General features: G+C 40.4%; 1 protein-coding gene across 1 annotated transcript; it reads right to left on the reverse strand.

Annotated features, from left to right (window-relative positions):
* Nucleotides 1–468: 468 nt before the first annotated feature.
* Nucleotides 469–2,082, reverse strand: LOC128375413 (uncharacterized). Its single transcript, XM_053335762.1, has one exon. The coding sequence runs from the start codon at nucleotides 2,080–2,082 to the stop codon at nucleotides 469–471; it is 1,614 nt and encodes a 537-aa protein (XP_053191737.1).
* Nucleotides 2,083–14,063: the final 11,981 nt, after the last annotated feature.

The raw sequence follows: 14,063 nt of genomic DNA on the forward strand, positions 1-14,063 counted from the left end.
CACATACATATGCATAAATACAGGCTGAATAAGCTATTGTTGTAAGGCATTTATTAGGTATTTATCATGAATTATACAGTGCACTGTCACTGAATATATTTAAGCAAAATACATCCATTATTTCTTATAAACACAGAAGCAATATCAAATACGTTAATTTTTGTACAATATAAATCTCATATATGTGAAACTATAACAATTATATTCAGTAGCTTGCAGGCTGATAGTTAATTTATAAATTATTTTAAAGATAGAATAGCAAAATGATTGTATGCAACATAGCTTGAAACATTTCAGTTTTTAGTAATGAACATTGCAAATACCAGTAAACTAAAACATAAGCAAAGTATTATTATTTCTGTTAGTATATAGAATTTGTCATCAAATTATCAAACTGCATTGTCAGAAGTGTAAGTGCTGTAAAAGTGTCACTACCAGCCATTTCTCTTGCTTGACATTGTCCTTATTCTAATCGAGGGTGGACTGAGACGAGGAGCTTTCAAACTCACACTTCACCCCACTGATGCTGTCAACGCTCGGCTGGCTGTTGACCTGCTGATGTGTGTGAGAGAGAGGGAAGGTTTCGGAGCGGGACATCCGCCCTCTGCCATTTGAAGAGCCTGGTGAGCAGTCTATCACCATCCTCATGAACTCTGGTGCGGTGAATCGACGCAGCAGTCTGGTCCCCAGGCCCATGAACCCTGGCGTGCGACTGGGGATCTTCCCTGACTCCATCTCCCCTCTTGCAAACAGCAGTTTGTTGTGTCTGCCGGTGGGGCCAAAGCTTCCCCTCTTGTGCTGCTCTCTCTTGCTTGATGCAACTATGTCATTAGCCTCTTCTTTCTGTGATTTTGCATTCTCCTCAAGTGCTCTCACAGGCTGACTCTTGCCGTTAAAAAGAGGTTTCGACACTGAGACAGTTTTGTCAGCGGTGTTTGTCAGGTCCCGGATGTTCCCTTGACATTCTATCTTGTCTATCAGGCATCTCTCATCCTGTAGTGAGGCTCTCTTTAATTTGCTGGCTGACAGGCTCATGTCACGCACATCACCCTGATAGGATTGCTTTCTGCTGCTCAGAAGGTCCAGGTTAAATGACTTTGCTTTTCCCCAGAAAGGAAAACTTTCAGATGTTTTTTCTTGGAGTCTGGTGTCTCGGTGGACATCTTTCTGGCTTGGCTCAGGCAGAGGATTCAGTGTTTTAGCCCCTCTTACATCTCTAAGCTGGCAGTTTTGCAGTTGTTTGGCAGTGAAGCTAACACTGTGATCCCCCTCGATCTGGCTTTTCTCAAGTTGAGTAGGCAGAGCCCAGCTGTTGTAATGGTTGTCCTCTTGAGACTGGCTCCTGGGACACCTGAAGCGGTTCCACATCCCACTGCTATCCCCAATCTTCAGCTGTCTCTGAAATACCCCAGGCAGTTGGTCTTCATTGTTATTCAGCTGCTTGGAGAACCTCTCCACGATGTGCCTAGGGAGCCTGTTGGGCAGCCGACACTCTCCGTCTCCATTGGTGCCTGCATCAGCAAGTGGATCATCAGTGCCCACGCTCCTTCTGCAAGGAAAGTTCAGAATCTGCACACACTGGTTGTGTCCAAAGAAGTTGGCCACCTCAATGGCTGAGTGACCAGCATTATTAGTTCTGTCTAGCCTCAGTCCCAGTCTTTTGAAAGCCCGAACCAGGAACTCCAGAATCTGGCTGTGCCCAGAAAAGGCAGCATACATCAGAGCGCTGTTACCCCAGGCGTCAGAGATGTCTGGATCTGCATTGAACTGAACTAGAAGTTTGACCACATCCAGGTGACCCATCTCACAAGCGTGACTCAGGGCTGTGCGACCATCCTCATCCTGACAGTTGACATGGGCCCCTTTTTCCAGCAGCAGCCGAGTGAACTTGGCCCTGGTCCCAGGGTCTTGTAGGCAGACAGCATAGATAAGAGGGGTTCGGCTGTTTTCTGTCTTAGAGTTGACGATGCGTCCATCCAAGGCATCTAGGATGAAGCGCGCGAGGTGAACTTTACCCCCATGCATGGCATCTAGGAAAGTCTTGGTGCCAGAGCCCTGCCGTAAATCTTTTGGTCGCATCATTCTTGAAAAGGTTCTACTGGAGCTGAGCTTTCAAGTGGGTTGAAAAAGAAAAGTGGCAAACAGGGAGACAAAGTGTGTAGCAAGTTCTCCGAAGCTCTCCGTGTTGACAGCAAGTGCATTTACCTCAGAGTAAGACTCGGAGAGGAGCTGCCAGTGTTTTTATACCTCCCTCTCCACATGCCCTCCCCACGTTGCCTAGGAAACAAACGTCTAAGGACCATTCTGCAGTGGCAGCATCCATTCAATCCAAGCACTCTCTGCCTGGAGAGAAATATATGCTATTTGAACAGAATAATTACTCAAGGAGAAAAACATGGCCAGTGTTTTTCATGTGAGGTCTGTGAGGTTAAGTTTAATGCACCATTTTTACTTTTCTGCAATGCAAATTAACTAAATTAACAAATTTTTGCTCCTGATAAAATACTAAGAATAGAAAAGGACAATCTAGTATTTTGTGAAATCTGTGAATAGTGGATTGTGTTGAGTTCCATTTTCATTCAAGACCATATTTTTTAAATCAGGATTCTAACCAAAGGTTTGAGGGAAGATTGAAGTTGGTCTTTAAGAGCTTGCTTCAAAGGGAGGGAGGGAAAAATAACATTTACCTTTTTTTCTCCCCAACATGCCTTTTAAATGCTGCATCCATCAACCCCATATATCGGCTCACAGTTTGCTTCATTCACAAATCATGATACAGTGCAACAAGTGAAAATTATGCTCCACTATTGTGCCTTGACTCTCTCAAGGTTTTATAATAATGACTTTTTCATGGAAAATGGTAAATCCAATGAACACAAAAAAAGGTAGTGAAAGCCTTTTTTATTAGCTCCTTGAATTGAAAAGCTAAAAACATTGCCCAGCTGATGTGGACAGGTGGCTTTTCGTCTTCTCACTGACTTGGATGCCTTTAATCACTTAGATTTACAGACAAGATGACTATTTGTATGATAATATCTGCATGATTATCTGTTGCTTTCTGAAGCAACACAGAAAATAAATGTCAAATGCCCCTGTGATTATGGACTGTTCCTCTAAATATAACCGTTCACAACATAACTCATTACAGCTCTGAAAATAGTACTGTTCCTTCCTTCGCCTTGTTAAACACACAGGTAATTCTGCTCTATTACTGTGTTTTAAGGTTTAATTAAGTAATTAACATATCTTAAATTCACGTAGACCCCTTATACATTTTTTTAAATTTACTAAATTTACCAATATTGATGTAAAAAGCACCAAATTTAAACACTTTGCCCTTACATGCTTTGTAAAGCAGCTGTTTCTACTCCACAAGACCAGAATTTAATTTTAATTGCTAATATATATCTCAGCAGGACCCAAATTGTGCCAAACAGTGGAGGTGAGAGAAACATTGCCACCTTTCTTGCTGTTCACCATCAGGCTTCATCAAACCCTCAGCAGGTCCTTTATACAAAACTGAGTGCCTCATTCGCTCATCTAAACATGGAGGAAATTCATCAGCAGACTGACACGTCGTCGTGCATGTCTTTCATCGGATGGAGGCTATTGAACACAGACATATCTTTTTCAGCATAACGTCATATGATTGCCACATCTTTTTATAATAAGGTCATATCATGGCAACGTCTCAATAGGTTTAAGTTCTTATGATGCCAGAGATGCCACTCCAGATTACGCTCCACAATGCGCAGATCCACAGGTGTTATGTCCTCAGGATTTACGCTCTTCCTTCATAGGGTATATATCATTAATAGAAAGGAAGTCATAACTCAGCTCAAACGATAAAACAAGGAAAATGAATTACTGATAGAAGGATGCATGAATGAAACATAAAGCTTTGAATAAAGATTTATGAATTATATTTATATAAAATGGCCACTACTGAGATATAACTGCTCAGTTATAGCAACTCTTTTCTCCACATAATCTATTCCACAAGTGAGGTGGCATTTTTATAAATCCATTAGTAAATGTATTGCTTTGCATTTTTATACCATTTTCTGCTAAACATTCATGCTGCATACTGTACCATCCATGTTCATCTGACTTTAAATCTGCAGACTGAAAGATGTTGGAGTAAACTGAAATTACTATCATGTTCCATCTAGTAATGAGGACTTTTGTTAAATTGTGCATTTTCTTATTGAAAGTACACCTTTTGAAAAATTATCGGGATAATAGACTTTGGCCTTGAAGGGATCCCTTGTATGCTGTACTGAGCTATACATCACCATGTAACTCTTCACAAAGATGGAGCCATATATTCATGCTGGCAATGTCACACTCTCACCCTGAACTCCAGAATACCATAAGAGAGGTGTATGGATATATTAAGGCAGGGCTCAGCAGTTAGGTTCAACCATGGGCAAGTTTTTGTCAGCCCACTATGTCGTACTATGACTTTATTCAATAAATAAATTGATTTATGTAACAGTTTCATGGTTGTATCTAAGGGTAGATAGTCCTGTCAGTAAATGAGGGTGAAAAGAGTTACAGCAGTTTATTTTTATACTGATTTAGTAAAAAATGACTCATAAACATAAACATACAGAGACTAGACATGTTATTAGAAAAATGTTACATAACAATTTCAAAAGGGTTTGGACTCCACCAGTCGATTATCAGGCAGATTGTGTAGACATGGAAGACATCCAACACCAGTGTTACCCTACCCAGAAGTGGTTGGACAACAAGATCACACCAAGAGCAATACATGTTTAGTCTGGGAGGTCACATGGAACTCGGGGGACTCAAACATAAGAATCTCATCCCATCTTTGAAACATGGTGATAGTAGTATGGAGCTTTGATTTCTGAAAATGTCAAGGTATCCATCCATGACCTGATGCTCAACAGAAAGTGTGTCATGAAAAAAGACAACAACAACAAACACACAAGTTGTTCTACCAAAGGATGGTTAAAGTAAAAGAAAGGAATGGCTGAGTCAAAGTCCTGGCTTCAATTCTACAGAAATACTGTGGAGTGACCTGAAGCAGGCAGTCCATGCCAAGAAGCCCAACAACATCTGTTCTGAAGGAGGAATGAGCTAAAAGTCTTCCAGTTGATGTGCAGGGATGGCAAACAGTTACCAGAAATGTTTTGTTGAAGTTATTGCTGTGAAAGATGATCACACCAGTTATTGAAAGCAAGGATTCACAATATTTTGCCTCACATAAATAGGATGGATAGAAGAAGGTTTTTAATCATTTTCCTCAATAAATAAATGAATATGGAGGTGAGTGGTTAAGGCGCATGCCACATAAAGGCAGCATGCTTAGTTTGGTTCAGGCAAAGGACCTTTGCTGCCGATCATTCCCCTCTCTCTCTCCCTGGGTCCAAAATAAGCAATTGAGACCATAAAGACTTAAATGTGCGTGTTTTAAATATGCATACAAGTGCAGTCAGGTTCTTGACTGTGACTGTGCAAATGTCTCTGGTCACCTTTCACCAATAATTAACTGTAGCACACTTCCCATGAGACCACGCTGATGGCTATCTCTTTCTCTGCCTCCTACACAGTGAGCTTAATTTATTAGATACATTTTCCAGTCTGTTGCACTCTACTATGTCGATACAATCACAAGACACAAGACTGTCAATAGAATACTAAAGATTCCACCATGAATTCAGTGCTGTAAGGCTGAACTATACAACAATTAAGAAGCCACCTTGGAGATAAAACTTGATAACACTCATGCTCACTATAATGCTCAAAAGTTCCAGTTTGAATGCTCTGAGACTTAAGCTGCTTTTTTAGAGGACAGTTTGTCCAGAGATAGATTTGAGTCGCCTGGACTGCAACCTTTCAGGCAGGCTGCAAGCTGTACTTGAGTTATTGTGTTGGCCCCAAAACCTTTGGCTACAGCTCATTATTTGTATATGAGGTGAGAGTTTCTTCTAGGGCTGGTATAAGACACAGTGCAGGAAAAATAGACAATCTAGTTCTGATATATTTTAGTTCACAGGGTATATTAGTAATATACCTTTTTATTTCATCTTTATTTTAACCATATAAAAACAGAATAATCATGTTTTGTAATGGATTCAATGTTTGAGTGAAGTACTTTTCCATGCACCTTTGGGACAAGGTGCTGAGCATTCGTTATAGAGCAGAAATTAAGTGATATTTATGCTTTTTCCATAGTTTATTAGATTTATTCAACCCCAAAGAGATGAGTAAGAGTGCTTAGTCATTATCACAGCAGTAACAGCATATTGTGAAAGACCTATAGAAGTCATGATCAGTAGGCTATGCCTCTGTACATGGCATAAAAGCACTCTACTGTCCGTTCACACAATGTGAAAAATGAACAGAACAGAAATGAATGAAATGTGGATGAAATATTCAGAATGTGAATGAGTTGGTGCCATGAGACTTGCTAATTAGACAGATGTATGCAATAAAGCAGAGATGTCATGGTAAATACCCGATCTCCCATTCATTGCGGACCTGGCCCAGGCAGGACCCACTTTGAATGCCTGATTAGAAATTAAAGCTTGTGTCAAGTAAAGGTGTTATCTGCAGCCCTAAGTGTCTTAATTAGTCATGGGGGAGAATGCACTTTCAATGCAACAACACATCTCTCAAGGTTCTTCAAGAAAAACTTATAAATGGAAACAAAACACTGTGCTAAACTCCCCCGGTAATTCCAATTAGCTACTAACACCTGGGACTAAATTAGTGTATAACCATAAGGTAGGAAGTGGAGTTCATGCAGGACTAGATTCAACAAGGCCCATTCATTGTAACTAAAAATGTTTCCTTACCAGTGACTCAACATGCCCTCATCCTCCATGGACTACTTCATCTCTCTGTTAATTGAGCACACCTGAGAATGATGTGATGAAGGCCTTGCGCTGTCAAAAACAGCATTCAACCTGTGGCAACAGTCGTTTTGCATTGCCCAAACAAATTTGGCAGCTAAGGCGCAATTAAAATAATCAAGTTATAATCTCAAACCTGAGATGTCACCTTCCTAGAACATGTCAACATTATTACAGACCTCTTTTCAGACTTCTTGTTTCCGCCTCATGTTCAAATATCAAATCACAACAAAACACAATCTGATTTTGTTCCCTCATGGTTACATAACATCTTAACATAGGTAGCTTTGTCATTTAAGCAATGGGAGATAACAACTATCTACAGGGACAAAAGCATTAAATGGATGCATTTGTATTCAGCATGAATTTAATTCTTTTAATGCCCTTTGATTTGATACAAGGACTAAGAAACCTTAGGTTGAATGGAGATTTCACATGCCTGCTGTTCCAGGAAAAAGGCAGCAGCTGGCTTGCTGTCACAGTGTAACCATGGTGTGTTTGTATATTGTCTCTGTGGTTGAGGCAAGGTCACTGTGGTTGTCCCATAGAAAAGAACAAATGTCATGTTAAACAGCAGATTATCTTTAAATGAACTCCCAACATCAATGAAAGTCACATTGTTGTTATACTCAGAGTTTGTTTCCAAAGGATAAAAGCATGCCAAAGCAGGACTTTTTCATTTCTGAAGTCAGCGATGCAGACCGTGGACATATCAAGGCAGAGTAGAATGAGAGAGGACAATTACACTGAGTTACAGGGTTGCAGCTGAAGTCTCTGACAGCACACCAGGAGCTGCCAGTCACTGGGGCCACTGATATGTTATTGGCCATGAGGCGGACCCCTCAGTGACTTTGCTCCCTCTGCTCTCATCAATTATCGCCCTGACTCAGACCTGCCAGGCTGCCACAGCCAGATGGTAAACAGTAGGCTGTTCCTTCAGCCTTTGGATCTAGGGGGCTCTAATATCAGTTCTCAGAAGGAGACATTTTGGACAAGGGAGAATTAGCACCTACAGTACACTGTGACTTGCCTGTGTTCTTTTGCCACAGCCCCAGGTGGATGACGATAGTTCAAGCAGGACAAATCGTGACAGAATTTTTAGATCATAGATCAAACAATTAATGACTTATTGAAACAGAGTGTGTCCACAAGCACATGATCTGTTTTAGCCAAATGTACAGCAGGACTCTTAGAGAGACAATGACAGTCAGTCCCACCACTTTGGCCTAGACATAAATGTTTCTATTGGATTACCATGAAATGTTATACAGACAATTATGTTCCCCAGAGGATAAAGCCTAATGACTTCCTCTCAGGATCCCCTTACTTTATCCCTACTGCTATCACCAGGTCAAAATTTCAATTTGTCATTACCATCAGCATCAACTTCAGTGTTGAGTGAAAACTAACAAGGTAATTTCTTAATGATGACAATGGTGAACTTTATATTTGCTAAATGTCAGCATGTTTGGGCAGCACGCTTGATAACATAAGATCAGTATCACTGTCATGTCTGTGTTAGCACTACCTTTGGCTTTGCAATAAAGAAAACAATACAAATGGAAATGTTTGTGTACATTTTTTACATAAATGATGAGTTGTGGTTTTAGGGAGACGTTTCCTTCTAGGCTCTTTTTTGGAGTAAGCCATGCCAGCTGTTTTCCCTTGCTTACAGTATTTGTTCTACACAAAGCTAATCAATTTCATTCTGTTGTCAATGCACAGACACAAGAGTGGTATTGACCTTCTCATCTCAATCTTTGCAGTAAAGAAAATTAGCATAATTCCCAAACATTGTCATTGTGAAATTGTTAGGATGTAGATGTAAGTATTCAGCTCAAAGCTAAGCTCTGCCTAAATTTATAAAGAACCTGTTAATAAATATGTGTTTTATGCTGTTTATCTGAAAACACACAACATGGCATGTCTGAGATGTCAGGTATTCACACTTGTCACTGGTTTAGTGTTGAACAAGAGGACTTGAATCTGTACAATATCTTTTGCCATGCTGAGCCTCAGTACTGTTTCCTATGAGCCACCTGTGCCCCCCTCCTTAATCTATCAGGTCTGATGGAAATTCCTATCCTGCAATGATGCGGAAGAGATAGAGGGCCTGAGAGCTCCCTCTCCATCTCCCATCTGACAGGGCCTATTTGTGGCCTTGCAGGCCCACTCAACTCTGACGGCTCAATAAATTGTACAAATGGATAACAAATGTATTTGTTTGATGGCCACATTGTGAAGAGATGGGTAACACTCAGTCGCACCTGGAGTAAAGATCTGCCACACAGTCATATCCACAAAGAAAGCTGCAGCAAATGGCACGTTTGGCTGGGTCAGAGGAGAAATCAAAAAAGCACCAGGAAGCTTTAAGACAATAACAGATGCCAGGTTTCATTTCACATGATGTCTCGACTGCTGATGTGTTGCATCTCTTGTCTATAATGCCCTCAGTCCATCACTATAAACTCTTAAGTTTAAAGAAGACCTCAACTTCAACAACAGAACTTTACAAAATAATTTATATAATGATCATTTACATTTAAAAAAACATAATTAACACATTTTATACAGAATGTTGAAGGATAACAACGTGACCAACAGAGGACCATATCACTCAAATTTCACCTCAAGACACAAAAACTCTTTTAATGGCAACCCTCTATGCTCCCAGGAGGAACGTCACTTCTTTTTAAATGAACTAAAGACCCTGAAGCCCATGGCTATCCATTCTCTCCCGCACATGCTCTGCCACTCACGTTGCTCAGCATCCACCTTCTAACTGCTAACACTCTTTTTTTAGCTGCACGCAATAGAAAATGTAGCTTAAAGTAAAAGCACAAGTTTAACATCATAATGAGTCCTTTCAAAAGAGACACATGGTGGTGACTCATCTGTCATAAGTGCATAACATAATGTATGTTGTCATGTTATTGTGGGTGTTAGCTATTTCACACCCAGCTGTCGGTGGCCGCTTCATGCAGGAAACAATGCAAAAAACGAACAAGTGGGGAAATTAGAAGATAAGTCGGGCAAGCTTGTGTCGCTGCAACCACCTGTAGTAAAATAATAATAATAATGATAATATATTTTATTTTTCCAGTGCTTTTCTGGGTACTCAAAGACATTTTACATAACTAAAAATGATCATTGAAAACAATACACTAAAAAACATAAGACACACATAATTAATCACACATTAAAGCCAATTATGAAAAAGTGAATTTTCATTAGTGATTGTAACGTGGACAGATCAGTGCAGTCTCAGATGTGTTTGAAGAGAGCATACCAAAAGGAGGTGACAGTCATGGAGACTGCTGTGTTACCCCAGGTCCGGTGCTCGGTCCTGAGTTGTGGAAACAGGAGGTTGGCATAAGAGGAGTGGATGATCTGGGGAGGAAGTGTAATGGTGTGTAGGAGGGTGCATGGTTATGGAAGGCTTTGTGAGTGAGAAGAAGGACTTTGGATTGGATCCATTGTGGGACAGGTAGCCAGCTGAAGTTCTGAAGGACAAGGGGACTCAGGAATGGGAGTGGCTGAGCAGATGAGGAGCAGAGGTTTGAATGTACTGGAGATTATTTGGGCCATAAAAAATGCTGTTGCAGTTGTAAGTCTGGATGTTATGAAAGCATAGATCGAAGTTTTAGCAGCAGAGAAGGAGAACCATGGGTGGAGACAAGCTATTTTTTCTTGAGTGGGTTGTAGCAGTGATGGATTTATTTGGAGATGTGATGGATGTAGTTGGTGAGAGAGGATAGTGCAGTTGATAGTGTTGAAAGATTTTGTGAAATCACGTACGATGAGAATCCTGAGGTGATCAGAGTCTGAGGAGAGAAGGATTTCATTGGTGACTTTGAGAGGGCTGTTTCATGGCTTTGCAGTGAGTGGAAACCGAATTGAAATGGTTCGAACAAGTTGTTGGAGATGAGATGGGTTATGCGTTGAGAGGTGACAAAATGTTCCCGTATTTTAGAGAGAAAGGACTGGAAATTTCACAAGATATCAGGGTTGAGTCCAGTTTTTTTTTTGGATGGGGGTGACATCATCATCATGAAATGGGACACCCTAGGACGGCAACCAGTTTGAGTGTTTGTGGAACTGAATTGGAACTGAAGAAGGAGTTAATTTCTGTGATGAGTGAGGAGATACCTGGAAATGAGTCCTTGACAAGATTGGATGGGATCGGATCTCATTTCTGCCATAAAGTTGGATAAAATAAGTGAGTTCATATATGTGTAATGTCAGTGCACTTTATAGGGTAGCTTCTCACAGAAAGAATGAATGCTGGTTCACTATCAACACTGATCCCCTCCAGACATGTATGTAGATATTAATAAATAATGCTTGGTACAATAAAGTGTGTGTCATATGGTTTTTCTACACTTTCAGCGCACTTAATGTGCACTGGAGACTTTAAGTTTCCACATTACACATGCAGAAGATGATACTGGACCAGGACTGGCTTCTAATTTAGCTGTGATGTCACAAATCTTGCTCATAGGCCTGTGCTTTAAAATCAGATTTTCAACAATTATTTGAGTGGAGGGTGAGTTTAGTTATTTGATTACCAGCGTTGATGGACAACACATACTGTAAGTTTACTTCTCTGACTTTTCTCGCCGTTTGTGAAAATATCTCACTTTACTTCATACCATCAACTTAATAAATACGACAGAAAAAATGTGGTAATTTGCAGTTCAAATCAGGCATCTTTACATTTACATAACGTCAGCTGCTAGGGTTTTGATGTCACTATTGTGTCTCGATCTTCTTGAACTCACAGTAAACCAGATGCTCTCCCCTCAGAGTGGTTGGGTCCGTAATGGGGATATCACCAAGCAACAGTGATTCAAAATGATACTAGAGCCATACCAAGAGCAGAATAAATCAATCGACCTATGTCTGATTTTAGCACCAAAAAGAAATTTGAACATAAGAAAATCAGAATTCAAGTAGCCATGAATGCAATGTCTGGTGAAGGCTTATGTGGGTGTGTGTAATTGTATGCGTCTGTGTGACTGTGTTTGTCTAAATGTAAGCCCTGTATCCTCCTCACACGTAGGAAGTTATCATTTGCATCTCTGAGAAGGTAGAGGTGCCTCTAATGGGCTCTCAGTGCTCATGTGACACGCAGGAGAGGATGACTGACTGCAGGCAGATAAGCCTCCTGAAACACTGATTAAACTGCTAATCCCATGCTATAATCATGATTGTAATGGTATTGTATAAGATATCCTTAAAAAAAGGAAAACATTTCTTGCAGCATGGTGAAAGCATACAAAGGTTTTCTTTTTCTTTACCTGCTTAACTTTAATGGTGGTATATAAAGTACAGTAAGTGGAACGGTCCAACACACACACACACACACACACACACACACACACACACACACACACACAGACACACACACACAGAGTCTGTGACAGTACAGCCTCCTACAGCAGGTGGTGTATACATATGTGGGTGGTGTGGGGGCTTAATATTCATCCAGGATGGCACCCTCTTCAAGGCAGGATGGACTATAGATGCTGACTCTCCACCTCCTGTGGTTCACTCATGAAAGCAAGAATAGGAAAATAAAAATACTACTACTCTTCAATAAGTGTCCTCATTTATGTGAATATCTGACAAAAAGTACACAATTTCTATTTTCTGCATAATATACTTCTAATCTTGCATGGTAAACTAGAACATTGTGCAGAATTGAGCCTGAAATTGCAGTGTTTAGTTTCTCAGTTGTGGTGGGATTAAAATAGACCAACTGAACAGGCTGCAATACACAAAAGCTTGAACTGTCTTTTCAGCCCCTGCCAGATTCAGTTGCACTGATGGCTGCCTTTAACAGTCTTTATGCTTTTCATTTGTGATATTTTCTAAAGGAAAGTTTTTTCTCGTGAAATGAGATAAATATAAACTCATAACAGGTCAATTATATGGTAGAAAATGAGCTCAAACTACATTTAATGTTTACAAAGCATTGTATAACACAGTCATGCTCCATTTATTCTGTATTTTAACATGTAATGCATTATTTTGGCATGGTCATCTCTTTTATCCCCACTTTTACCTTTATCAGCCTTTTAATTTAATCTAATTTAAATATTCCTCTTTGTATTTGTGTGTGTGTGTGTGTGTGTGTGTGTGTGTGTGTGTGTGTGTGTGTGTGTGATCCATGCATGTGTGATCAGAAGCACTTCCTACTTCCTTTGTCTTTCTCTCTAGTGTCATCGAGCAGCCAAGTGTAGACTGGTGGTTAAAGATCCTGCTCAGGCCATCCCTCTCCAGCTGGTATGAGACAGAGCCTCCGGAGTTGTCTTCTTATGTAAGATTATCAGCCCAGTGATTCAGGGCTGACTGGTTTCACACTCTCGAGCTCACAGTTCATCTGTGTTGTGCATGAAATGGCTGGACTCTCAGGCACAAACTGTGTCCCCGAGACATCCTCCACTTTTAAATGTCAATCATGCCATTTGATTCAGAAGAAGGGTGTCACGAAAAAAAGGAAATAAGAGAAACGGCCAGATTGCTTTGGATGGTGAGTCATAGAAACGATGTGTTCATTAATGAATGCATACACGTGTGAACACTTGAAGAAATAAGTGCCTCTCATTGATGTGTCAGATTGCCTGGTCCTTGTCATTTAATGAAACATAGAGCTGAAATTTTGTTGGAGCATTTCTCAGTTTCTGAGAGTTTTTAAACAATATTACCAGCATTTCCTGTGGTCCACGTGCCTGTATGATGGCTATGATGCTCCATCACAGTTGAAGAGAAAAGACATTGTTACTAGATGGTATTTATGAATCAGTCATGCCATAATCTGCCTAATTACACTGTCCAGTGTAAAGGTTGATGCAATTCACAGAGAGAAAGAGAGAGAGAGAGAGAGAGAGAGATAGAGAGAGAGAGAGAGAGAGAGAGAGAGAGAGAGAGAGAGAGATGCTCCTCAGCAGTCATCATCAGTTTCCATGTATCAACGACCCTTTGTTCACATTTGAACTGCTGATTGAACCACTGTACACTGACAGTCTAGTTAAAAATAGTACTTTGTCCAGATTCTGCATCTCTTGCCTTCAGTTTTTTTGTTGTGAGTATGCGCTTTTTCAATATGTACCTACTTGCTGTGGCTTATCATTTAACACACTCACAAAGTACATTAAAGGAGTAACAAGATCA

Source organism: Scomber japonicus, chromosome 16 (genome assembly GCF_027409825.1).
Source record: "Scomber japonicus isolate fScoJap1 chromosome 16, fScoJap1.pri, whole genome shotgun sequence".
Classification (NCBI taxonomy): Eukaryota; Metazoa; Chordata; class Actinopteri; order Scombriformes; family Scombridae; genus Scomber; species Scomber japonicus.